At 37.8% G+C, this 25,213-nt stretch overlaps 1 protein-coding gene across 2 annotated transcripts in view; it reads right to left on the reverse strand.

Moving 5' to 3' along the window:
- The window catches only part of BLVRA (biliverdin reductase A), a 128,171-nt gene that overhangs the window by 70,532 nt on the left and 32,426 nt on the right, over positions 1–25,213 (reverse strand). For both annotated transcript variants that reach the window (XM_016212518.2, XM_016212517.2), the window contains exon 5: positions 2,683–2,780. In XM_016212518.2, coding sequence (XP_016068004.2) covers positions 2,683–2,780 — 98 coding nt within the window. The remainder of the gene's footprint in view (positions 1–2,682; positions 2,781–25,213) is intronic.

Here is a 25,213-nt window from a genome sequence, read left to right on the forward strand (position 1 = left end):
TTTGTGCTTGCTTGGGGTACTTCAACCACTGAACTGATTTTTACAGTTTTTACCAAGGCATTTTGGTCTATGTATTCTTAAGTCAGTGTTTCCATGTGTGAATGAGGTCCTGAGGCTTCTTGTTCTATCACCTTGCTGAAACCACTCCCAAATTTTCTGGAACTTTTGCCATCTAAAATGATACATTTAGGTATGCCCCATTGCTAGACTACAACATAAATGCTATAGTTACTTTTACAATTTACTTTCAGCAGGTAAGTTAATACTGCTAGCTGTCCTCAAGGACAAGGGTCATCTTATTGTTATCGCTATCATCGTGCACAACAGCTCATACATGAAGTTCACTATCATGTAAAATCTGCTTAATAAATATTCTAGTAGGACTTATGAATACTAGCTTTGAGATGAAAGGTTATTTTCATTTTTAGGAACTTTTGTTTTCTTTTTTAAAGCCATTTGTGATCTGTACATATCTACCCAGATTCTGTTTGCTGAAGGAGCTAATATCAAGGTTCTAATATAACACTGATCTTTAATATTTTGTGTCTCTCTTCCTCATTAAAAAAATTAACTAATGTCTATATTTTATTTAAATTTCCTTAGTTTTTACCAAACGTGCTTTTTCTGTTTCAGGATACCACACTACATTTACTCATGTTTCCTAACTTAGTTTCCTCTCGAGTTGTAATGTTTATCTAGCTTTCCTTGTTTATAATGGCCTTGACATTTCTGAAGAGTACTGGTCAGGTATTTTATAGAATGACCCTCAACTGGGATTTTTCTGATGTTTTCCTCATAATTAGACTGGGATTACATGTTTTGGAAAAAGGGTAATGAGCCATTCTCATAAAATCATATCAAGGGTACATGCTGTTAACATATCACTATATCATGAACACTTAGCTTAGGTAGTTTCTGTCTGTCTTCTCTCATGTACAGTTATTCCTTCTCCACCCCCCCCCCCCCTTTCCATCTTGTACTCTTTGGAAGAAACTTACTACATGCAGGACATTATCTTCCTGAAAAAAAATTAGCCTGTTATCTTGTAGAGTATTCCACATTCTAGTGTCTTTCATTTTCTTATTTGGCATCACCTTTATCACTGTTTCCTGTGAACTGAAAGTTTTATTTAAATATTAAGTATATGGTTGATGCTGTGTACATCACACCAGATGGCTTGTAATGCCAGAATGATCCATATTAGCAGAAATTTGGTTAGGATGGTAACAGCAGAGCTCTTCATTGCAAAGGGACAATTTTATTCTTTTGAAATTGTCAAGAGGTCTGTGAGACATGTTTTGGAATCTTATACTTCATCCATGGACATCTGTGCCATGAGAAACACTACACAAAGGTGATGAACTCAAAACTTCCCAATCACTTCAATAGTCATTCACCCATTTGTTCACTCAACAAACATATACTGAATGCCTAGTAAGTTCTAGGCAGTGTTTAAGTTTACTTGCTGAGACTACAGAGGGAAAAGATGGGCTCTGTCCTCTAGAAGCACAGCCCACAGCTAAAGAAAGAAATCAAGAGTTTCAACAGCTCTGGCTGGTGTGGCTTGGTTGGTTGAAAAAGTCCCATGCACAGAGAAATCACAGGTTCCATTTCTGGTCAGGGCACATGCCCGGGTTTTGGGCTTAAACCCCAGTGCGGGGGGGGGGGGGGGTGCAGGAGGCAGCCAATCAATGTTTCTCTCTCATCAATGTTTCTCTCTCTTTTCCTCCCCTTTCCTCTCTAAAATCAATAAAAAAAATTTTTTTGGAAAGAGTTTCAATAAAGTATGACCAGTCTACACTGGTGATGAAAACAAGGTATTTTCTTTGGTGATTTTCATTGTAACTGTTCACCACACTTTTTTCACATATTTTTAATAGTAAATGTTGAAAGAAGGAGAGTCTGTGATTTAAACTTAATTTAACTAGCTCCTTTCATCCTTAAACATTCTAGTTAACTCTGTTTGTCTCCATAAAGGTACTTGTCCAGTTACTATAAAAACATAAAAATCTCTGGAGAGAAGGATGATTCAGAAGAACAAATGTGAACTTCAGGGTCCATAAGAATTGAATTCAAATCTCCATCTCCCATTTAGTAGTCATGTTACTAGCTTTGTGTCCTGGCACAAATTATTTAACATCTCTGAGCCTTGAATTCCTATACATAAGCTAGGGAAAATACTTATCTGAGTATTTCTAGGAGAATTAAGCAAAATAATATATGAAGTCCTTATCAGAGTTCTCAAGTTTATGGCATATAATAAATATTATAAATGGTGTTCCTCTTAAGAAACAACAAAAAGCATGGATATAAAACAATTAATTATTCTGATCTGGGCATTTTTTCATTAGCAATATAAATACCACATGAATAAAACTAAAACAATATCATGATATACCACAGGTGGAAACTAATTCATATTTTAGTTAGAGTAAAAGAAGCTGACAAGTCTTGGAAAAAAGTTTGCAAATTCCCACCCATCCCTCCTCCCTGTTGGCCCTCCACATATACCATTAAATGTGCCTACAGTGTTGAGGGAGGTAAAGTTTTGGGAGCCCTTTGTACCAGTAATATACCTGATATGGGGTTAAACTTTAAAAGAGTAAGGGCACCACAGAATTCTTAGTGACAGTAACTCTTAGTAAGAGGGACTGTGTTCTAGACAGACAGAACATACATCACCTTTCTGCTCGGCCAGTTCCCACAGGTCCTGGGCTGCTGCCCAAGACAGTGTCATAGGGTATTCCACAAGGACATGCTTTCCAGCATTAAGGAACTGCCTTTGGAAACAAGACATAAATACAAAGAAAATATACTTTAAATAAGCGTCACAAAAATGTCTTGCATGACAGAGTACAAAATGTTATAAATGCACAAAAGTCTATGTGTGTAAACGTGCCATACAGGTGAGAGTCAAAACCAGAGGATAAGGATGATTGAATTGTACCTCACATTATTTTCTACTATACTGTAAGAGAATGACTTTCTGGTTATGTGTTAATTTAAACATTCACTTATTCATCCACTCATATATTAAACCAGGTACTATTTACCAGGCATTTTGGAGAAAAAATAAAGACACATTAACAGCTAAATTGCCAATTACCATATGATGATAGCTATAAATGAAAACTACAAAACACACGGCAGCTAGCTGTCTGAGGCAGTTTAAAAAGATTTCACTAATGACAACTGAACTGACTCTTGAGTTATTAGTAAATATTTTCCAGGTGCAATGGAATGAGCATATTTCACTTTAAGCAGAATATGCAGGGGGTTGGGCATTTTGAGAGGCTTTGTTCATTTAGATAATGATAAGAATTTCAGCATGGCAGGGAGTGAGCTATATGGAGTAAAGGAAAATGAAATAGTAGTAGTTGGGAACCTGACTGTGAAGGATTTAGAATGCTATGCTCAGAAATTTGGAGATTATTCTCTAGATATTCCAGGGTATAAATCTTTACAGTTTACCCTTGAACAATGCACCAATCTCTCACACAGTTGAAAATCTGTTTAACTTTTGAATCCCCAAAAACAACTACTAACAGCCTACTGTTGATTGGAAACCGTAGCGACAATATAAACAGCTGATTATCACATATTTTGTATGCTTTATGTATTATATACTATACTCTTACATTAAAATAGCAAGAGAAAATAAATGTTGAAAAATGGCAGCATGAGTGATGACTTTGGTCTGTCCCCTTTAAGTTTCAACAGCTATAATTTAACAAAGGATTTGCTGTTCAATACACAAATACACCTGAGAGATGATGCACTAAAACATTTAAAGGTGGGGAAGTGGGAGCAAATCAGAGAGAAAAAAATGCTGAGCTGAACCACAGATGCAGCGTTACAGCTGGGAGCTCATGGTGGGGCTCAGCCTGGAAAGGGCTGTGGCTGGCACTACCTTCAGCTGAGAGGAACAAAGAAATTCAGTGGACATTCCTGCAGAAGTGGGCAGTATGAGCTGTGGCTGAGTCCAGAAACCTAAGCAGGGACACAGCATACAGATGCAGCTGTGGTTGTCTGGCTGTTGCCATTCCAGGCAGAGAAACAAAACCACAGAGCATGGCCACAATGCAACCTCCTAGAGCTTGCCTCTCTTTGACCTTGGGGTTGGGTTGTAGAGCACATTATCTGCAAACTCAAGAACTAGTACTGCAGAATCACCTTTTCCCTGAGCAAACGGTGGACTCTGTGACTGGTCCTGGAATCACGGGAGCAAGGGAGACCCCGCAAGAGTCTAAGGTTGCCATTACCAGAAGGGCAAAGCAACTTAAAAGGTGGGTGGGTTATCCCAGAACAACACCCCCACATATACACATTGCAGTTATCCTGACAGCAGTGTCTAACTGCAAAAAACAGCACAGGGATTTCATGGGTTTGGAACACCACTGCCCATTGCATTCCCCTGCTGGGCTGGTCCCCTGGGACTGGGACAACCTGATCACAGGGAAGGTACCCATCTCCCATTCTCCACCACCCCATGGAGGTATGAAAAGCCAGAGAAGTGCAAGAGACCTAAAAAACGTGAATTAGTGCCACCTACTGGAAAATAATATATAGACTTCATATCAATTTACTAGAGAAGTGCCACTTAAGCATAGATGCCTAGGCAGAGAAAGAATACATCAAATACTATGAATAAGCAAAGCAGCAAGACAGTTTGGAAAGAAAAATGAACAATTTCCAGAAAGCAAACTGAAAGACATGGAAATATGTGATATAAAGTACAAAGAACTCAAGATTGCATTTCTGAAAAAACTCAACAAGATGCAAGAAAATACACATAGGCAGTTTAATGAGCTCAGAAAACAAATCAACAAACAAAATGGGTACTTTATCAAAGAGACTGAAACTTTAAAGCAAAAAACGAAACAAATTCTGGAGATGAAGAACTCAATAAAAAAGATGAACTAGCAAGCACAGAAGATACAGTGAACCAAATAAAGGAAAGGATAAGTAATATCAAAGATAGAAATCTAGAAATGATGCCAAGAGAAGAGAGAGCCTTGAGCACAAAAAAAAGTGAAAGAACTCTAGGAGAACTATCTGATGCCATCAGAAAGAGCAATATAAGAATAAGCATACCAGAAGAAGAAGAAAGGGAGAAGGGAATGGAGAGCCAATTCAAACAAAGAGTTAATAAGAAATTCCCAAACTGCCTGGCTAGCATGGCTGAGCTGTTGAGCATCGACCTGTGATGCAGGAGATTGAGGTTTGATTCCAGTCAGGGCATATGCCAGGGTTGTGGGCTCGATCGCCAGTGGGGAGCATGCAGGAGGCTGCCGATCAATGACTCTTGCTGATGTTTCTATCTCTCTCTCCCTCTCCCTTTCTCTCTGAAGTCAATAAAAATATATTTTATCAAAAAGAGAAATTCCTAAACCTATGGAAAACTAGATCATCAAATCCAAGAAGCAAACAAAACACCTAATTACCCCAATCCAAAAAGACCTCCAAGGCATATTGTATTAAAACTGTCAAAAACTAATGACAAAGAAAAAATTGTTAATGAAACCAGAGAAAACAAGAAATTAACCGATAAAGGCAAGCCCATTAGGTTATCATCAGACTTGTCAGCAGAAACTCTACAAGCTAGAAGACACTGGAAACAAATATTAAAAATGCTGAAAAGGGAAACTATCAGCCAAGAATAATATATCCAGTAAAGTTATCCTTTAGATATGAAGGGGGAAAAAAGGCATTTCCAAAAATACAGAAGCTGAGGGAATTTATCACCAGAAGACCTCCACTGAAAAAAAAAATGCTCAAGGGGGTAATTCTACCAGAAACAAAGAACAAAAGGTCACAACACTATGAGTAAGATGACTAAAAATCTTACAGAATAAAGAGGGATAATTTGTGAAACAGAAACATAAAAGGGGAGGGGTCAAACCTGAATGTGCAAAAGGAGAAGGAGATCAGATGCCTTCAAAAGAAATAAAACCTACTGTATACTTGAAACTTTTTTTTATAAACCTAATGTAACCACACACAAAAAAACAAACTGAGATACATAGCTTAAAAAAGAGGAAACAGAAGAAAGAAGTACGGAATGCCACCAAACAAAAAGGCAACATACAGAAACACACACACACACAAACCGAGGCACAGAGCTACCAAAAACCAAAAGATAGCATGGCCATCATGGCTCAGTGGTTTAGGGGCCGCCCAGGAACCAGGAGGTCACATTCAATTCCTGATCACAGCACATGCTCAGGTTGCAGGCTCAGCCTATCGATGATGCTCCTCTCTCATTAATGTTCCTATCTCTCTATCCCTCTCCCTTTCTCTCTCTCTAAAAATCAATAAAAAACATATTTTAAAAAACCTAAAATGGCTTTAGAAAAAATCCTCATAAGTCAATAATTACACTAAATGTAAATGGACTGAACTCACTAATAAAAAGGCACAGAGTAGCAAATTGGATAAAACATCAACAACCATATGTTGCCTTCAGGAGGCACATCTTAGCTGCAAAGACAAATAGAGACTTAAAGTGAAAGGGTGGGAAATGACTCTCCAAGCAAATAGCATCCACAGAAAAGCAGGTATAGCCTACTGACACCTGTCAAAAGAGATCTCAAGATAATAAGAGACAAAGATGGATACTTTTTAATGATAAAGCAAACACTACATCAAGAAGACATAACATTTCTCGATATATATGCACCCAATCAAGAATCACCAAAATATATACAGCAACCTGTTTACAGAACTAAAGGGAGAAACTGACAAAAACATAGTTGGGGAACTAAATACCTCATTGACAACTATAGGCAGGTTATCCAAACAGAAAAATCAATAAAGAACTATATGCCTTAAATGATACATTAGACCAAATTGCCATAATTACATTTACAGAGCCTTTCATCCCAGAACATCATACTATACATTCTTCTCCACTCAATAGGGCACTAAGGATAGACCATAAGTTGGGACACAAAATTAGCCTCAACAAATTCAAGAAGACTGAAATCATACCAAGCATATTCTCTGACCACAATGCTAAGAAATTCTAAATAAACTGTAAAAAAGAAGAAACTTACAAATATGTGAAGACTAAATGGCATATTACTAAAAAATAAATGGGTCAACGAAGAAGTAAAAGGTGAGATCAAATGATATCTAGAAACAAAAGAGAATAAAAATATGAAATAAAAAACATCAGGAATGCAGCAAAAACAGTAATAAGAAAGAATTTTATATCATTACAGGCCTATTTCAAGAAACAAGAGAAATCCCAAGTAAACAACCTAACATTACATCTTAAAGAACTAGAAAAAGAACAAAAGAAACCCAAAGTCAGCAAGAGAAAGGAAATAATAAAAATTAGAGCAGAATTGAATGAAATGGAGAACAAAAACACTATACAAAAAAAATTAATGAAACAAAGAGCTGATTCTTTAAAAAGATTAAAAAATTGACAAACCCTTGGCTAGACTCACTTTTAAGAAAAAAAGAGAAAAGACTCAAATAAACAAAATGAGAGATGAAAGAGGAGTCATTATCTCAGGCACCACAGAAATACAAAGAATCATACTAGAACACTATGAAAGACTATAAGCCACCAAATGTAATAACCTTGAAGAAATGGTTAAATTCCTAGAAATATATACCCTTTCTAGACTGAATCATGAAAAATCTAAACAGACCGAACAAAATAAGAAAATTAAAACAACCATCTAAAACCTCCCAAAATATCAAAGTCTAAAACCAGGTGGCTTCACTAGTGAATTCTACAAAATGTTTAAAGATTTGATGCCTATTCTTCTGAAAGGCATCCAAAAAATTGAAGGAAAGGCAATACTTCCTAACACATTTTATGAGGCCAACATAGCCCTGATAGCAAAATCTGGCAAGGATAACATAAAAAAAGAAAACTATAGACTATAATCTTTGATGAAGACAGACGCAAAAATCCTAAAAAATAGCCCAGCTGGGCATGGCTCAGCGGTTGAGCATCAACCTAGGATCCAGGAGATCAGGGTTTGATTCCTGGTCAGGGCACATGCTCAGGTTGTGGGCTTGATCCCTAGTTGGGGTTGTGCAGGAGGCAGCCAATCAATGACAACTCTCTCATCATTAATGTTTGTCTCTCTCTCCCTCTCCCTTCCTCTCCCTGAAATCAATAAAAATAGATATATTAAAAACCCTAAAAAATATACTAGCAAATCTAATACAATAATATATTAAAAAAAGATAGATCACAATCAAGTGAGGTTCATTGCAGAAGCACAAGGATGGTTCAACATACACAAATCAATCAATGTAATAAACCACATTAAAAAAGGGTAAAAAACATATCATCTTATCAATAGATGCAGGAAAAAAAAACAGTTGATAAGATACAACATCCATTTATGATTTTTTAAAAATATATATATATCTTTATTGATTTTAGAGAGAGGAAGGGAGAGGGAGAGAGAGAGAGAAACATCAATGATGAGAGAGCCATTGATCGAGCCCGAAACTTGGGCATGTGCCCTGACCAGGAATCGAACCCTGATCGCCTGGATCCTAGGTCAACGCTCAACCGCTGAGCCACGCCCGGCCGGGCTCCATTTATGATTAAAACACTGAACAAAATGGGTATAGAAGGAAGGTATCTCAACTTAAATAATGGCAGTGTATGACAAACCCTCAGCTAATATCATACTCAATGATGAAAAACTGAAAGTTTTTCCTCTAAAATCAGAAACAAGACAAGGATGTCCGCTGTCACTATTCTTATTCAGCATAGTTCTGGAAGTCCTAGCCAGAGCAATCAGGCAAAAGAAAGAAAGAAAGAGACATCCAAATTGGAAATAAAGAAGTAAAAGTGTGATTTTTTGCATATAATATCATTCTGTATACAAAAAACCTTAAAGGCTCCATAAAAACCTATTAGAAACAATAAACATATACACTCAAGTTGCAGAATACGAAATCAATGTACAAAACTCCATTGCTTTCCTATATACTAACAACAAAATTTCAGAAAAAGAAATAAAAAAAATAATTCTTTTTGCAATTACAAACAAAACAATAAAATACCTAGGAATAAACTTAACAGATATGAAGGACCTTTATACTGAAATCTACAAAGCATTATTAAAAGAGATTGAAAAAGACACAATGAAATGGAAAGATATTCCATGTTCATGGACTGGAAGAATCAACAGTTAAAATGGCCATGTCACCCAAAGCAATATACAGATTTAATGCAATCCCCATCAAAATACTAATGTCATTTTTTAAAGAAAAAGAACAAAAAAATCAGATTTGTATGGAATGACAAAAAATCCTGAATAGTCAAAGCAATTCTGACAAAAAAGAATGAAGCTGGAGGTGTCACACTACCTGGTTTCAGATTATGCTATAGAGCTATAATAATCAAAACAGCATGGAGAGGGGGTGGAGGTGGGGGGACTGGAAGACATTAAACAAAGAACATATATGCATTTAGGTATAGCCCATGGACATAGACAACAATGTGGTGAAGGCCGGGGGCAGGGGCTGTGTGGAGGGAGGCGATGGAGGGAAAATGGGAGACATCTCTAATAGTGTCAACAGTATAAAAAGGTATTACATATTTACCCTGATTTAAAAAAAAAAAAAAATTGGTCAGTACAGTAAATCATTGTTTTATGCCCCTAAAACAACATTAAAAAGAACACCAAAAACAAAAACAGCATGGTACTGGCAGAAAAACAGACACAGAAACCAAACAGAACAAAATTGAGAGCAGAGAAGGAAAATAAATTTTGAGAAAGGAGTCAAAGAAACACATGGAGAAAATAAAGCCTCTTCAATAAATGGTGCTAGGAAAATCAGAAAACCAAATGCAAAAGAATGAAAGTAGATAACAGTTTGTCCCCATGTAAAAACTTAACTCAAAATGAATCAGACCTAAAATATAATATTGTTAAACAATAAATTACATAGATGAAAATACAGAACCTATGGACTTTAGTTGCAGAAAACATTTTATGAATTTGACCCCAAAGACAAGGGAATTAAAGGCAAAAATAAATGAATGGGACTGTATCAAGAGAAAAAGCTTCTGCACAGCAAAAGAAACCAACAATGAAACCAAAAGGTAACCAACCAAATGGGAGATGATACTTGCAAACAACTGCTTTGACAAGGGGTTAATATACAAATATATATATATATAAAGACTTCAGACAACACCAAACAAACAATAAATTCAATTTAAAAAAATAAGCAGAGGCCCTCCCCAGTGTGGCTCAGTTGGATGGAGCGTCATTCCCTGCACCAAAAGGCTGTGGGTTCGGTTCCTGGTCAGAGCACATACCTAGGTTGTGGGTTGATGTACCTCTCTCACATCGATGCCTCCCTCTCTCCCTCCCTCTCTCTCTCCCTCCCTCCCTCCCTCTCTAAAATCAATAAAAATAAAATAAAAATGTATTAAAACAAAGAAATGGGCAGAGGACCTGAAGAGACACTTCTTCCAAGAAGACAGACAAATGGCAAAAGATGTATGAAAAGATGCTCAACTTCACTAGCTATTAGGGAAATGCAAATCAAATTCATAATGAGATACCACCTGTTAGAATGGCTATTATCAAGAAGTCTTGTGTGGGAGAAGCTGTGGAGCAAAAGGAACCTTCAAGAGGATCCAAGATATCTGTGGAGTAGCTGGAAGCTACACACCTCCTCCCAATGCCAACCCAGATTTACAGCTAAATTATGGAGCAATCAACCTGAATGACCAACTGAAGGTCAGCAGAAAAGGAGAATAATATCCAAGGATTTATAGAAGAAGCTACACTGGTAAGAAGGGCAGAGATGTGGACAGGGCTAGCTCCTGCATGCATGTGCAGCGGCTGAGAAGTCAGAGGGATATCTCAGCTGTGAAAGTCATTTCTGAGGAGCTTGGGGTCTCCATCCTATGCCAGGACTCCCGAACCAGAGAACTAGGACTAGGAAGAGAAGCCTGCAAATCCTCTGGCAGCAAAAATCAGTGAGGAATCTGTCTTCTGGAAAGAGGAGGGAGTCTGCTAGAACCATGGGTGCTCTCCTAAAGGGCAAATACACAGCTCTCTCTTGGGCATTCACCTGGGCTCTGGTAGAGGGAAGGAGATTCAGGGTATATGGAAGCCATAAAGAGAAGATCTAGGTGGGATGGCTCTGGAAAGAGATCTGGAGGGTAAGCCACTGAAGTCCTGGTCCTGAGGCAACATCCCACATCATCCTCAGAAGCCATATTTTATGGTTGGGTACTGCTATTCTTACAGCACCAGCTAAAGGAGTGCACTAACCCCATCCTCCAAATACTGGTGACACCACCCTGCCAAGCTAGAGTCTGGCAGAAAGGACTGCTGGCTGTACCCAACAGGAATGTGAGGTGCACTTTTTTTCTGGAGAAACTGTTAGCAGACTCTCAGATGGTCATTTAACTATGTGACTTTGGAACAAGGACCAAACTTTCCACTATCCTGCAGGTTAGGCAGGTGCCACCACAACAAAAGACTCTCTTGTCAGTGTTTCTGGTGGCATGGCTGCAGAGCTAAGGGGAGGAATGCAGCTTGTTCCCTTCCTGTGGACCCACACCACCCTCAACTGAGAGCTGCCTTAATCTGCATTCCCAAATCCTGTAAACCCCATCCTGCTGAACTCAGTTCCACAGGGGAAAGAGCTGGGTCCACTGCTAAGAGCTGGGACCTGCAGTGCAACTCCTTTGGAGGCACCCTCCAGGGTCTTTTGGTGGCCCGGCTGTGGAGCTAGGAGTAGGCGTTCAGGTCACTCCCATCCTGCGGGCAGGTGCCACCCCCAGCGAAGGACTACCTTGATCTGCTCCTCTAAGCTGCACTGGCTCTGTCCTGCTGGACTAAGTTTCATAGGGGAAGGCAGCTCCCACCTCAGAGGCTCCAGTCCAGGACTCAATCAGGTGTGGCTACAGAGCTAAGGGGAGGAGTGCAGGTTGCCTCCTCCCATGGCCCAGCTGGTACAACCCCAAACAGGTTTTCCTATTTTGTTTGGCAAAGTTCCAGTGGCCCTATGCTGTCTAGGCTTGCTCCTGCACTGGAGATAGCTTAATGCACCCAACCTGAACCTGTGATGTGATCTTCCCAGGGGAGCTAGAGTTGGAGACACTAGCAGAGACCGAGGGGTATGACTCTGGATTAGAAGCCACAATCTCCTCATTTAGTGCCTGATAATGCTGCCCCCAAATAGGGGTCCCACTAGCCCCATCCTTCTTACCCGGCTGCCCCACCCTACCAATTTTGATTTCTGTGAGAAGGGTGCTGCCAGCTTTGGCCCACTCCTCAGCCTCTTTTTTATTAATTTTTAGAGAGAGTAAGGGAGAGAGAGAGAGAGAAACATTGATGTGAAAGAGAAACATTGGTTGGTTGCCTCCCATAAGTGCCCCGACTGGAGATCAAACCCAAAACCTATGTATGTGCCCTGACAAGAAACTGAATCCACAACCTTTTGGTGAATGGGATGATGCTCCAATAAACTGAGCCACCAAGCAAGGGTCACTCTACAGCATTTCTTTGTAAGACTCTGGAGGAAACTCAGGCAACCTAGGCAGAGGCTGGGGGAAGCAGAGTAGCTGACAGGTAGACACCAACCTCAGGAAGCCTTGGACTTTTATTCATCTGCCCCAGCTCAGAGCTTCAGGAAGCTGATCTTGTAGAGGCTACCCCTCCCATACACACCCAGGCATAGTAGATGCAGACACAAACAATTAATAGCATGGTAGCACCAGACAAGTAACCATAGTATGGCTACACACAACATCTGACAAAGACCTGCACTGGAACCCTGGTAAAGGGGGCCCTAAATCAACACAACCATTTGTGGGCTTCAAACCATACCAAAGCTCAACCCAACTAGCCATACCATTGTCACAGCCAAAGAGGGAACCTGGCAGACACCAGACCCCGCTGGGAACAACCCTGACTTGGAAAGCAACCCCTGAACAGCAACTTATACACAGTGAATGAGGTCTATCCTTATAGTAAGCCAGCCTGAGGGTTAGCTTTACCCATGAACAGGCCAATAGCTTTCAAGATAAACTACAATAAGAAAGGGCAAATAAACCACATAAGTATCATTTCAGGAGTACCTAGCTCAGGTGATGTAAAAGATTACGCCACTGAGACCAACAAGGCACCTACATCAGAAAGACCTCATAACAAGCACGGAAGTAAGAGCAGATCTACAAAATACAGAGACAAACACAAAAGGCAGACAAAATGGGGAGACAAAGAAATATGCCCAAAATGAAAGAACAAGAGGAATCCTCCCCCTGCAAAAATTAAATGAAAAGGAAGTGAACAAAATATTAGATGCAGAGTTTAAAACAATGATTATAAAGGAGCACAAGAACCTTAGAGGAAGAATGGAAGATCTCAGTGAAAATTTAAGGAAATAATAAGCATTAAAAAGGCCACAGAAACCATAAAAAAGAACCAGACAGAAAAGAATACAATATCAGAAATAAAGAATACACTAGAAGGCTTCAACAGCAGGTTAGATGAAGCATAGGATCAAATCAGTGAATTAGATGGCAAGATATCAGTAAGCACCCAAGCAAACCATAAAAAGAAAAGAAAACTTTAAAAAAGGAGAAAAGTTTAAGGGACCATAGGGAGAACATCAAGCATAACAATATCCACATCATAGTAGTACTAGAAGGGGAAGAGAGTTATCAAGGGACAGAGAACCTGTTTGAAAAAATAATGGCTGAAAACCTCCTGAACTTGGTAAAAGGCAAAACTCACATAAGTTCAGGAAGCACAGAGAGTCCCAAACAAAATAAAACCAAAGAGGTCCACATCAAAATATATCATCATTAAAATGGCAAAGGTTAAAAACCAGGAAAGAATGTTAAAAGCAGCAAAAAAAAAAAAAAAGGCAGTTAGTTAGCTATAAGGGAGTCCCCATAAGATTTTCAGCTGATTTCTCAATAGGGGTTGGCAGGAAATATTCAAAGCAATGAAAAGGAAAAACCTACAACCAAGACTACTCTACCCAGCCAAGCTATCATTTAAATTTGAAAGTGAAATAAAAAGCTTCTCATACCAAAAAAAAACACAACACAACAATGAAGCAGTTCATTACCACCAAACAGTATTGCAAGAAATGTTAAAGGCCTGCTTTAAGAAGAAGAAGAAATACGCCTGGGTGGGCATGGCTCAGTGGTCAATTCCTGGTCAGGGCATATGCCTGGGTTAAGGGCTCAATCCCCAGTCGGGGGCGTGCAGGAGGCAGCCAATCAATGATGAATCTCTCATTATTGATGTTTCAACACTCTCTCTCCCTCTCCCTTTCTCTCTCCGTAATCAATAAAGATATATTTTTTAAAAAAGAAGAAATAGAGAAAGAGAGGAACATAGTTATAAACAATAAATATGCGGAGATTAAAGATGGAGGCAGACTGAGTGGAAACTACATTGACACTCTTCCCAGACCAAACTGGAGTTACAACTAAAATATAGAAAAAACACCCTAAATGATCAACTGCAACTGAAGACAAGGTAGAGAGAACCCTCATAACCACAGAGGAAAAGTGCAGACCCCATAGAGTGTAGTAGTAAGTGTGGGGGTGCAAGAGGCATGGCTGGGCTCACACAGGCAGCAGCTGAAGATCCAGAGGGATATCTCAGCTCTGGGAGGTTCCCACTGAGGACTCTAGGGCCTAAACCCCAGGCTGGACTTTCAAGCCAAGAGCACCAGAACTGAGAAAGGTGCTCACATAACATCTGGGAAAGCATCTGTGAAAAGCAGCAGGGTTTCTGTCTGCCAGGGTTTCTGAAAATGCAGGGACCCTCTTAAACAGTCAACACACAAGGTTTCATATGCAGCCACTCATCTTGGGATCCAGCAGAGGGAGGGTAGAGTGGACTGGAGCTGTGTGAAGAGAATCTAGGGTTGGGGGCTCTGGAGACAGAGCTCAGAGGGCACCCCTCTGGATTCATGTGCTGTCATTTCCCAATACTGCAGAAACATCTTTCTCAGTCAGACATTTACTGTCAAAGCAGCTTTTGCCTGAGGTAGAAGCAATTGCCCCAACCTGCTGAAAAATCTCTCTCCCTACCCAGAGGAGTTTCTACAGCCTGAGGCTCATTAAGAGAATCAGATTAACTAGCCTGCAAGCAGAGGCAGACCTCAGAGTGCTTTGAGTCTTGGCCTGATCTGCTTCTGGACCAAGGTCTTGCAAAAGGAGGCTTTGGTGCACATCTTGGTCCTGTCCAAATGCACCCAGAACCAACAAACGGGACCTCAAGCCATGAAGTATGATAGCTCCAAACAGGGTACTCAAGGCCAGTCATAAATAGCATCTGATACAGGCGTGCACCAGAGACCTTACAAAAAGAATGAGAGTCCTAGCAGGTCTACTTAATACATAGAAATAAACCCAAATAGGCAGCCAAAATGAGAACAAAAACAAGCCCCACATGAAAGAATAAGAGAAGTCTCCAGAAAAAGAGCTAAATAAAATGGAGATAAGCAATCTCTCAGATACAGAGTTCAGAATACTGATCGTAATGATGCTCAACAGCATGGAAAAAGATATGGAAACTACGAAAAATGACCAGTCAGAAATAAAGAATGACAGGGCAGATGTAAAGAATACATTGGAATGAATAAACAGTAGATTAGAGGAAGCTGAGGATCAGGTCAGTGAATTAGAAGAGAGGGTAGAAAAAAATCACTCAATCAGAGATCCTAAAAGAAAAATCAATTTAAAAACAGGAGGACAGTTTAAGGGAGCTGTGGGACAACATGAAATGTAACAATATTAACACCATAAGTGTGCCAGAGGAGGTTTAAAGTAAGCAGAGTTAGAAAATTTGTTTGAAGAAATAATGGCAGAAAACTTCCCTAACCTGGTGAAAGAAAAAGTCACACAAGTTCAGGAGGCACAGAAAGTCCCAAGCAAGAAGAACCCAAAGAGGCCCACACCCAGACACAACATAATTAAAATGCAAAAATTCAAGACAAAGAGAGAATCTTAAAGGCAGCAAGAGAAAGCCATCTGTTACCTACAAAGTAGATCCCATAGGCTGTCATCTGCCTTCTCATCAGAAACTCTACAGGCCAGAAGAGAATGGCATGAAGTATTCAAGGTAGTGCAAAACAAGGATCTGAAACCCAGACTACTCTATCCAGCAAGGCTATCAATCAAGATGGATGGTGAAATGAAGAGCTTCTCAGACAAAAAAGGGCTAAAGGATTTTATCACCACCAAATCAGCATTGCAGGAAATGTTAAAGGGACTGTAATAATTAGAAGTAGAAATAGAAGCATTGCAAGACATGTTAATGGACTGTTGTAAGAAGAAACAGAGAAACATAGGCATAAATAATTAAAATGGCACAAATAAGGACCTATCAATAATAACCTTAAGGACCTTAAGGGAGAGATCAACAGCAATACAGTCATAGTTGTGGACTTTTAACACCCCACTGACTTCACTGGATAGATCTTTCAGACAAAAAGTCAACATAGAAACACTGACTCTAAATGGCACACTAGATCAGATGGATTTAATTGATATTTACAGAGCATTTTACCCATAGCTACAGAATATACATTCCTCTCAAGTGCACATGGATCATTCTCAAATATAGACCATGTTAGGACACAAAACAAGTCTCTACAAGTTCAAGAAGACTGAAATTGTATCAAGCATCTCAGATCACAATGGCATGAAATTAGAAATCAACTACAGTAAAAACACTCAAAAACATTCAAACACATGGAGGCTAAGTAGCATGTTAAACAATGAATGTGTTACCAATAAAATCAAGAAAGAAATAAAAAACTTCCTGAAAACAAATGAAAATGAACACACAACAACTCAAAAATCTATGGGACACAGTGAAAGCAGTCCTAAGAGGGAAGTACATATTACTGCAGGCCTACCTCAAAATGCAAGAAAAATTTTTAGTAAACTATCTAACCCTACAACTTAAAGAATTAGAAAGCTCCTCTATGAAGCCATCTGGACCAGGGCTTTTGTTTGCTGGGAGTTTTTTTTATTACTGCTTTGATTTCATCAGTTGTTATAAGCCTATTCAGGTTATTTCAGTCTTCCTGATTGAGTTTTACATGATCTCACTCATATGTGGAATCTAATACACAAAACAGACTGAGGAACAATACAGATCCAGAGACAAAGAAGCATGGAACAGACTGATGAATCTCAGTAGGATGTCGGGGGTGGGGGAGTGGATGGGGGGAGATTAATCAAAGAACTTAAATGCATATATACATAACCCATGGACACAGACAATAGTGTGGTGAAAGCCTGGGGGTGGGGAGTGGATGCAGGTTGGAGGGGATCAATTGGGAATAAAAGGGGGGATATTTGTAATAGTTTCAACAATAAAGATAAATTTAAAATATTAAACACAATAAAATAAAATTGCTATAAATACCTATGTATAATAACCTTAAGTGTAAATGGATTAAATACTCCAATCAAAAGACATAGGGTAGATGGATGGATAAGAAAACATGACCCACATATCTGTCTACAAGAGACTCACCTCAGAATGAAAAATAAACACATATAGAAAGTATAGGGATGGAAAAAATATTCCATGCAAATGAAAACAAATGAACTAAATAAGCTGGAGTAGCACTACTTATGTCAGACAAAAGAGACTTTAAAACAAAGGCCATAACAAAAGACAAAAAGTTCCCTACATAATGCTAAAAGGGGTTGATCCAATAAAAGGATATAACTTGTAAACATATGTGAACCCAACATAGCAGCACCTAAATATGTAAAGTAAATCTTGTGGAATATTAAGGGGGAGAGATTAACAATAATACAGTCATAACAGATGATTTTATGATTTGGACACTACACAGATAAGGACACTACAAATAAAGAAAATTATAGGCAAATAACCCTTGATGAACATAAAGACTAAAATCCTCAACAACATATTAGCAAACCAGATCTAATAATACATTAAAAAGAGCATACACCATGATCAAGTAGGATTTATTCCTGTGATGAAAAGTTGATACAATATTCTCAAATCAATAAACATGATACATCTCATAAACTAAATGAAGGATAAAAGTCACCTGATCATATCAATAGATGTAGAAAGAGCATTTAATGAAATTCAACACCCATTTATAACAAACACTCTCAGCAAAGTGGGAATGGAGAAAACATACCTCAACATAATAAAGGTCATATACACCAATCCTACTGCCAACACCTTATTCAACAGGCAAATCTAAATGTGTTTCCCCTAAGATCAGGAACAAGATAGTTACATTGGCTTTCGCTACTCTTATTCAACACAGTACTGGAATTTCTAGTCACAACAATCAGACAAGAACAAGAAATCAAAGGCATCTAAATTGGAAAAAAAGAAAGTAAAACTGCCATTATTAACAGATGGCATGATATTGTACATAGAAAACCCTAAAGACTCCACACAATAAATTCTAGATCTAATAAATCAATTCGGAAAAGTAGCAAGATACAAAATAAATGTTCAGAAATAGGTGGCACTATTATACATTAATAATGAACTATCATAAAGAGAAATTTACTGTTACAACAAAAACATAAGGTCCCTAGGAATAAATTAACCAAGAAGGTAAATGACCTGTATTCACAAAAATATAGGAGACTAAAGAAAGAAACTAAAGAAGATACAAAGAAATGGAAGCATATACCATGTTCATGAATTGGAAGAATTAACATCATTAAAATGTCCATACTACCAAAAGCAATCTGTAGATTCAACACCATTCTTATTAAAACACCAATGGTATATTTCATATATCTAGAACAAATATTCCAAAAATTTATATTGAACCAAAAGAGACCCAGAATAGCCTCAGCAATCATGAGGGGAAAAAAGAACAAAGTTTAAGATTCACAATACCTGATATCAAACTATACTACAAGGCCATGGTAATCAAAACAGACTCCTGCTGGCACAAGAACAGGCATATACATTAATGGAACAGAATAGAGAGCTCAGAAATAAACCCACACCTTTATGGTCAATTAATATTTGACAAAGGAGGCAAGAGCTTAATGGAATAAAGATAGTCTCTTCAATAAACGGTGGTTGGAAAATTGGACAGGTACATGCAAAAAAAAAAAGAAACTAGACCACCAACTTAAACTATGCACAAGAATAAACTCAAAATGGATAAAAGACTTAAATGGAAACCATGAAACCATACAAATCCTAGAAGAAAATATAGGCAGTAAAATCTGAGACATCTAGTGTTGGCATTATTTTTGCTGAAATATCTCCTGAGGCAAGGGAAACAAAGGAAAATATAAAGAAATGGGATTACATAAAACTAAAAAGCTTATGCACAGCAAAAGAAACTATCTACAAAATGAAAACGGAACCCACTGAACTGGAGAACATATGTGCCAATGATACATCTGATAAGTGGTTAATTTCCAAAATATATAAAGAACATAGACAACTCAACACCAGGAAGAAAACAACCCAATTAAAAAAATGTACAAAGAAACTGAAGAGACACTTCTCCAAACAGGAGATACAGATGGCCAACAGATATAAAATAATGCTCAACCTCACTAATCATCAGAGATGCAAATTAAAAGCACAATTAGGTATTGCCTCATACCTGTCTAAATGGCTATCATTAATAAATCAAAAAATGCCAAGTGCTGGTGAGGATGTGGAGAAAAGGGAACCCTAGTGCACTGGTGCAGCCACTCTAGAAATCAGTGTGGAGTTTCCTCAAAAATTTAGAAATGGTACTGCTTTTTGACCCAGCGATCCTATTTCTGGGAATAGATCCTAAGAAACTCGAAACACTAATTCAAAAGAATTAATGCATCCCTATGTTCACTGAAGTGTTATTTACAAGAGCTAAATCTGGAAATAGCCCAAATGCCCATCAGTAGATAAGTGGATAAAAAAGCTGTGGAATACTACTTGGTTTTAAAAAAGAAAGAAAATCTTACCTTTTGCGACAGCAGGGATAGACCTGGAGATTATTATGCTGAGTAAAATAAGCCAATCAGAGAAAGAGAAATACCCACTTATACAGGGGTGGGCAAAGGTAGGTTTACAGTTGCTCATATGGAAAATAATACAATAATTAATAAATAATACAAGAATAAACTCTGTTTTGTGTACTCACAACTGTAAACCTACTTTTGCCCACCCCTGTATGTAGAATCTAATGAACAAAATAAACTAATGAACAAAATAGAAACAGGCATGGATATGTGGAACAGACTGACAGCTTTCAGAGAGGAGGGGTTTGGGGGCCTGGATGAATAGAGGTAAAGAAATTAAAAAAAAAAAGAAACATATATCTTACTTAGAAATGGACAACAGTGTGGTGATAGCCAGAGGGAAAGGGGGTGAGGGGTAGGTCGAGTTAGACAAATGTGGGGGGAATAGGGATAGAAAAAGACTTTGCCTGGAGTGATGGGCACACAATGCAGTGTGCTGATGACGTTTTATTGAGTTGTACACTTGAAACCCGTACCCTAATAAATTCAATTTTTAAAAAGATTTTTTAAAAAGGATCGTTCACTCACTGCTGGTGGAATGTAAACTAGTACAGCCACTATGGAAAACAGTATGGCAGTTCCACAAAATATTAAAAATGAGGTTACCATATAATCCAGCAATCCCTCTTCTGGGTGTCTACCAAAAAAACTCAAAAACATTTATTCCTAAAGATATATGCACCCTTATGTTCATTGCTTCATCATTCACAGTGGCCAAGACATGGAAACAACCAGTGTCCTTCAATAGAGGATTGGATAAAAAAGGTATAGTACATATATACTATGGAATACTACTCAGGCTTAAGAAAGGATAAAAACTGCCATTTGTGACAACATGGATGGACCTTGAGACTATTATGCCAAGCAAAATCAGTCAGAAAAAGCTTGGAATCATGATTTCACTCACATGTGGGGTATAAAACTGAAACTCATAGACACTGACAACTGTATGGTAGTTACCGGGGGGGGGGGGGGGGGGGGGCAGAAATAAAAGGTAAAGGGGGCCAAATACATGGTGATGGAAGGTGATTTGACACAAAATGCAATATACAGATCATGTACCATAGAAACATACACTTGAAACTTATATGATTTTACTAACCAACGTCACCCCAATAAATTTAATAAAAAAGGAAATATTATTAAGAATATCATAAAAAATATAAAATACCTTGTAGTATTCTATGGTATTTATTGATACTGTGTTCACATTATTTGTTTACAAGTTAAATCATGTCAGTACCTACATCTATATTGTTTTATATGACACAAACTACTGTAGATGTTATACATATTACTAACACCAGACCTCAAAAAATGAAAGTATAGTGAGAAAAACAAATTCGTACTTATTTAAAGTTATAATAATTCATGCACTTATAATGAATAAACAGAAATATGACTGGTTTATGGTAGCCTAGTATAACTGGTATACTGCTTCAGGAGAGCCTTGCCTATACACTAATTGAATAAATTGTTATAAAATTTCTATGTCATATGGCATTAGTCATATTCATAATGCAGTATTAGAAACAGTTGCATTGTTTTAATCCTTACCTGTGATAATAGGCTGATTGTATATACAGTTTCTCCAATTATGAGAAGTATACTATACAGCAATGTAATTCTTTGAAAGCAAAGTTATACAAACAGTAATACTAAGACAATATTAATTTGATACTAAATATCGTTTACCTATGCTTATGTAAGAAAAGTCTATCCATGTGCACACAAGTCTTACAAATGAAGTTCTACATGATGAATACTTAGGTGATGATAATGACAAAGACAACAACAAAAGTCTCATATAGTTCTTGCCAAACATTTATTAGATTTTCACAAGATGACATACATACACAACAAATAATGTTATTAACTGTATAGCATGATGGTTATTTACTAAGTGGAAGTAGATCGCCATAAGGATCTTCATCCTCATTACCTTCACATTGAGTACACTGAGGAAGAAGAGGAGGAAGGGTATTCCTGCTGTCTTAAGAGTGACAGAGGTGAAAGAGGTGGAGGACACATAAGGGGAGGAAGAAGAGACAGGAGAAGCAGCATAACTTTATAGAAATACATTGCATTTCTGTCTGCTGTTTTTGCTTTTTCATTTTTCTAATAATGTTTTTATACAATTCCAATGATGTTCTACCATTTGCTTTAGTTTCAGTGCCCGTGTCATATAAGTTCCATGTCATAAAAGAATCAAAAGCCATCTTGAATAACTGTAACACTTCTGCAAGATTTCTAATGTCAATTCATTGTCTGGCACTTCTCTGTCTTCAGCTTCTTCATTTGGCATTGGTTCAGAAGCACTCTTCTCCACCAAGTCGTCTTCTGTTAATTCATCTTGTGTGGTATCTATTAACTCTTGAATTTCTCCAAGATCCATATCTTAAAACCCTTCACCTATCTACCCCTACCTTTTTTGCTATATCTAAAATCTCTTTCATGGTTTTCTTTTTATTTTTAACTGATTTCAGAAAGAGGAAGGGAGAGGGAGAGATAGATAGAAACATCGATCCAGCCCTCAACCCAGGCAAGTGCCTTGACCAGGAATGGAACCATTATGCTCAACCAACTGAGCCACATCGGCTGGGCTTTTTCATGGTTTGATTCTTTTTTTAAACAGCTTTGAAATTCATGTTTATTATTGAGCCCTTGAAAAATGGCTACTGTGGCTTAGAAATGGAATTTAATGTTTGCTTGGTTTTTGTTTGTTTTTAAATCTTCACCCAAGGTTACTTTTCTATTGCTTTTCCTTTTATTTTTTAAAATTAATTAATTTTTAATTTATCTTTATTGTTGAAAGTATTACATATGTCCCTCTTTTTTCCCCCATTAATACCCTCCACCCTGAATTCACACACACCCCCATCCCAGGCCTTCCCCATACACTGTCTGTGTCCATGGGTTTGTATTTATGCATATAAGTTTCATGGTTTTCTTGATTGGTTCTGTTGTAAATTCTGAAGTTATACATAACATCAGAACACAGTTTTCTCCAGGAAGAATTTATTGTTTTAGGCGTAACGGATTTCACAGCTTTTTCTATAACCATTATGGTGTACTTAATGGTGCAATCTTTCAAAACTTTCATGATGTTTTGCTATCGAGGTTCTCAGTACTGACAATCCTTTCCATACAGTACTGTATAAAATGAGTCTTAAAGGTCTTTATGACCCCCGATCTAGAGACTGAATTAGAAACACTGTGTTTGGCGACAAGTAGACCAATTGCCTTTGGTGTTGAGCTCGTGGTTCCAGGTTCCAGCTCGTGGTGCCAGGAGCATTGTTCAAAATCAAAAGAACTTTAAAAGGCGGTATCTTACTGATAATGTCCTTCTTATCTTTAGGGACAACACATCAATAGAACCAATCTAGAAAAAAAGTTCTTTTTGTCCAGGCCTTCTTGTTGTAGAACCAAAAGATGTTTTCCTTCAAGTCTCGGGGTTAGCAGCTTTATAGATAAAAGCAGACCTGATCATAAGCCAACTGCATTTGCACAAATTGGTAGTTAACCTATCCTTTCCTGCATAAATTCTGGCGCTCACGCCTCTTCCTTACTGATAAATGTCCTTGTGGCTTTTTTCCCCCCAGAATAGGGCACTTTCATCTTCATTACAAACCTTTTCAGGTAGATATCCTTTCTCCTCAATGATTTTTTAATGGCATCTGGGAACTTGTCTGCTGCCTCTTGGTTGGCAGAAGCTGCTTCTCTTGTTATCTTGACAGTTTTAAAACCAACCTCCTAAATTTTCCTTTGCTGGCATTAAATTCTCCAGCTTTAGATTCTTCACATTTTTTTCCTTTAGGTTGTCATATAATAACTTCACTTATTTTCAAATCATATTAGAGTCTATAGGTATTCCTTTCTTCTAAAAATCCTGCACTTTTAATACAACGTAAAAAGGTATTTCACAAAAAGTATAAGGCGTTTATGCCTCCTGCAGCAGCTTCTTCATTTTCTTTTCTTAAAACACACATACACACACAAATTTTCTTTTCTTTTTCCAAATTGGTCTTTATACTGGACTCATTTATCTTGAAATGGTGGGCAACTGCAGCTGGAGACTTCAATCTAAGATACATATCAAGCAATTCAACTTTTTCTTGTAATGTCATCTTTTCTCAGGTTCCTGGGAGCATTTCCAGCATCACTAGTGTCACTTCCTATGGGTCCCATGCTGTCCTTAAAGGTTTGCAGAATCGTACTAAACACAATGAAAAATACACCAAAACTGCAAGGGATCACTTTTTACAATGATATGCAATTTACTATAGAGAGGAACAGTTCAGCTGGAGACAATCAGTGTCACACAGCCTTTTAAGTGGATACTCAATACTTGAGCTCACCAAAAAAACAAGTAGCTACAAAATTATTACAGTAATATTGTATGTACAACAGTTAATTTTATACAGTTATGATTTAGTACTGCATCTTTAGATTTGTTTCCATTTCTCTCAACTGTGAATGATACCATTTAAGATTGTGTTTGTGTGCATAGGTTCGGATAAGTTTTAACTTTTCATAATAGATTTGTGTATATTTTATGGTAGTAAATGATAAAATAGACTACTAGCTACATATATTTTATGCATTCATGACATACCTAACTTTTTCTTAATTTTTTTTATATTCTCTAGGCTACACAGTTTGTCTGCAAGTTTTTTCAAATTATCTCAAATCTCCAAAAAATTTCAAAATATATTTATTGAAAAGATCCACATATCAGTGGACCTGTGCAGTTTAAACCTGTGTTGTTCAAAGGTCAACTGTATAAGCATATAATTATGTGATCACTTTTTTTTTTCTTAAGAAAACACATTCTGGTACAAAAAAATGTTAAGGAAAACAAAAGAAAGGTGCCTCTGTCTACACAACAGTTGGCATAATAAAGAGGGAGCACCTTACTCCTGGGGAACAGCAGATATAGTTTAATGTAAGAACCTAGAAAGGAAGCTGAGATTCAGGGAGACAGCTGGCATGATCTTGTTACCTGGTAGGTCCTACATGGGGCACCACCTTCCAGGCTGAATCCCACCAACTGCTTGAAGATTTCTAGCTTTTCATTCAAATGCGGGGCAGGGGGACACCTCGCTTCTCTTGCTTTATAAACAATGTCATCTCCCTTCTCTGATGCTACCATTACTTCCTTACTTATGTCATGGCAGAAACACTCCATATTAAAGGAAC

This window comes from Miniopterus natalensis, chromosome 10 (genome assembly GCF_054644295.1).
Source record: "Miniopterus natalensis isolate mMinNat1 chromosome 10, mMinNat1.hap1, whole genome shotgun sequence".
Classification (NCBI taxonomy): Eukaryota; Metazoa; Chordata; class Mammalia; order Chiroptera; family Miniopteridae; genus Miniopterus; species Miniopterus natalensis.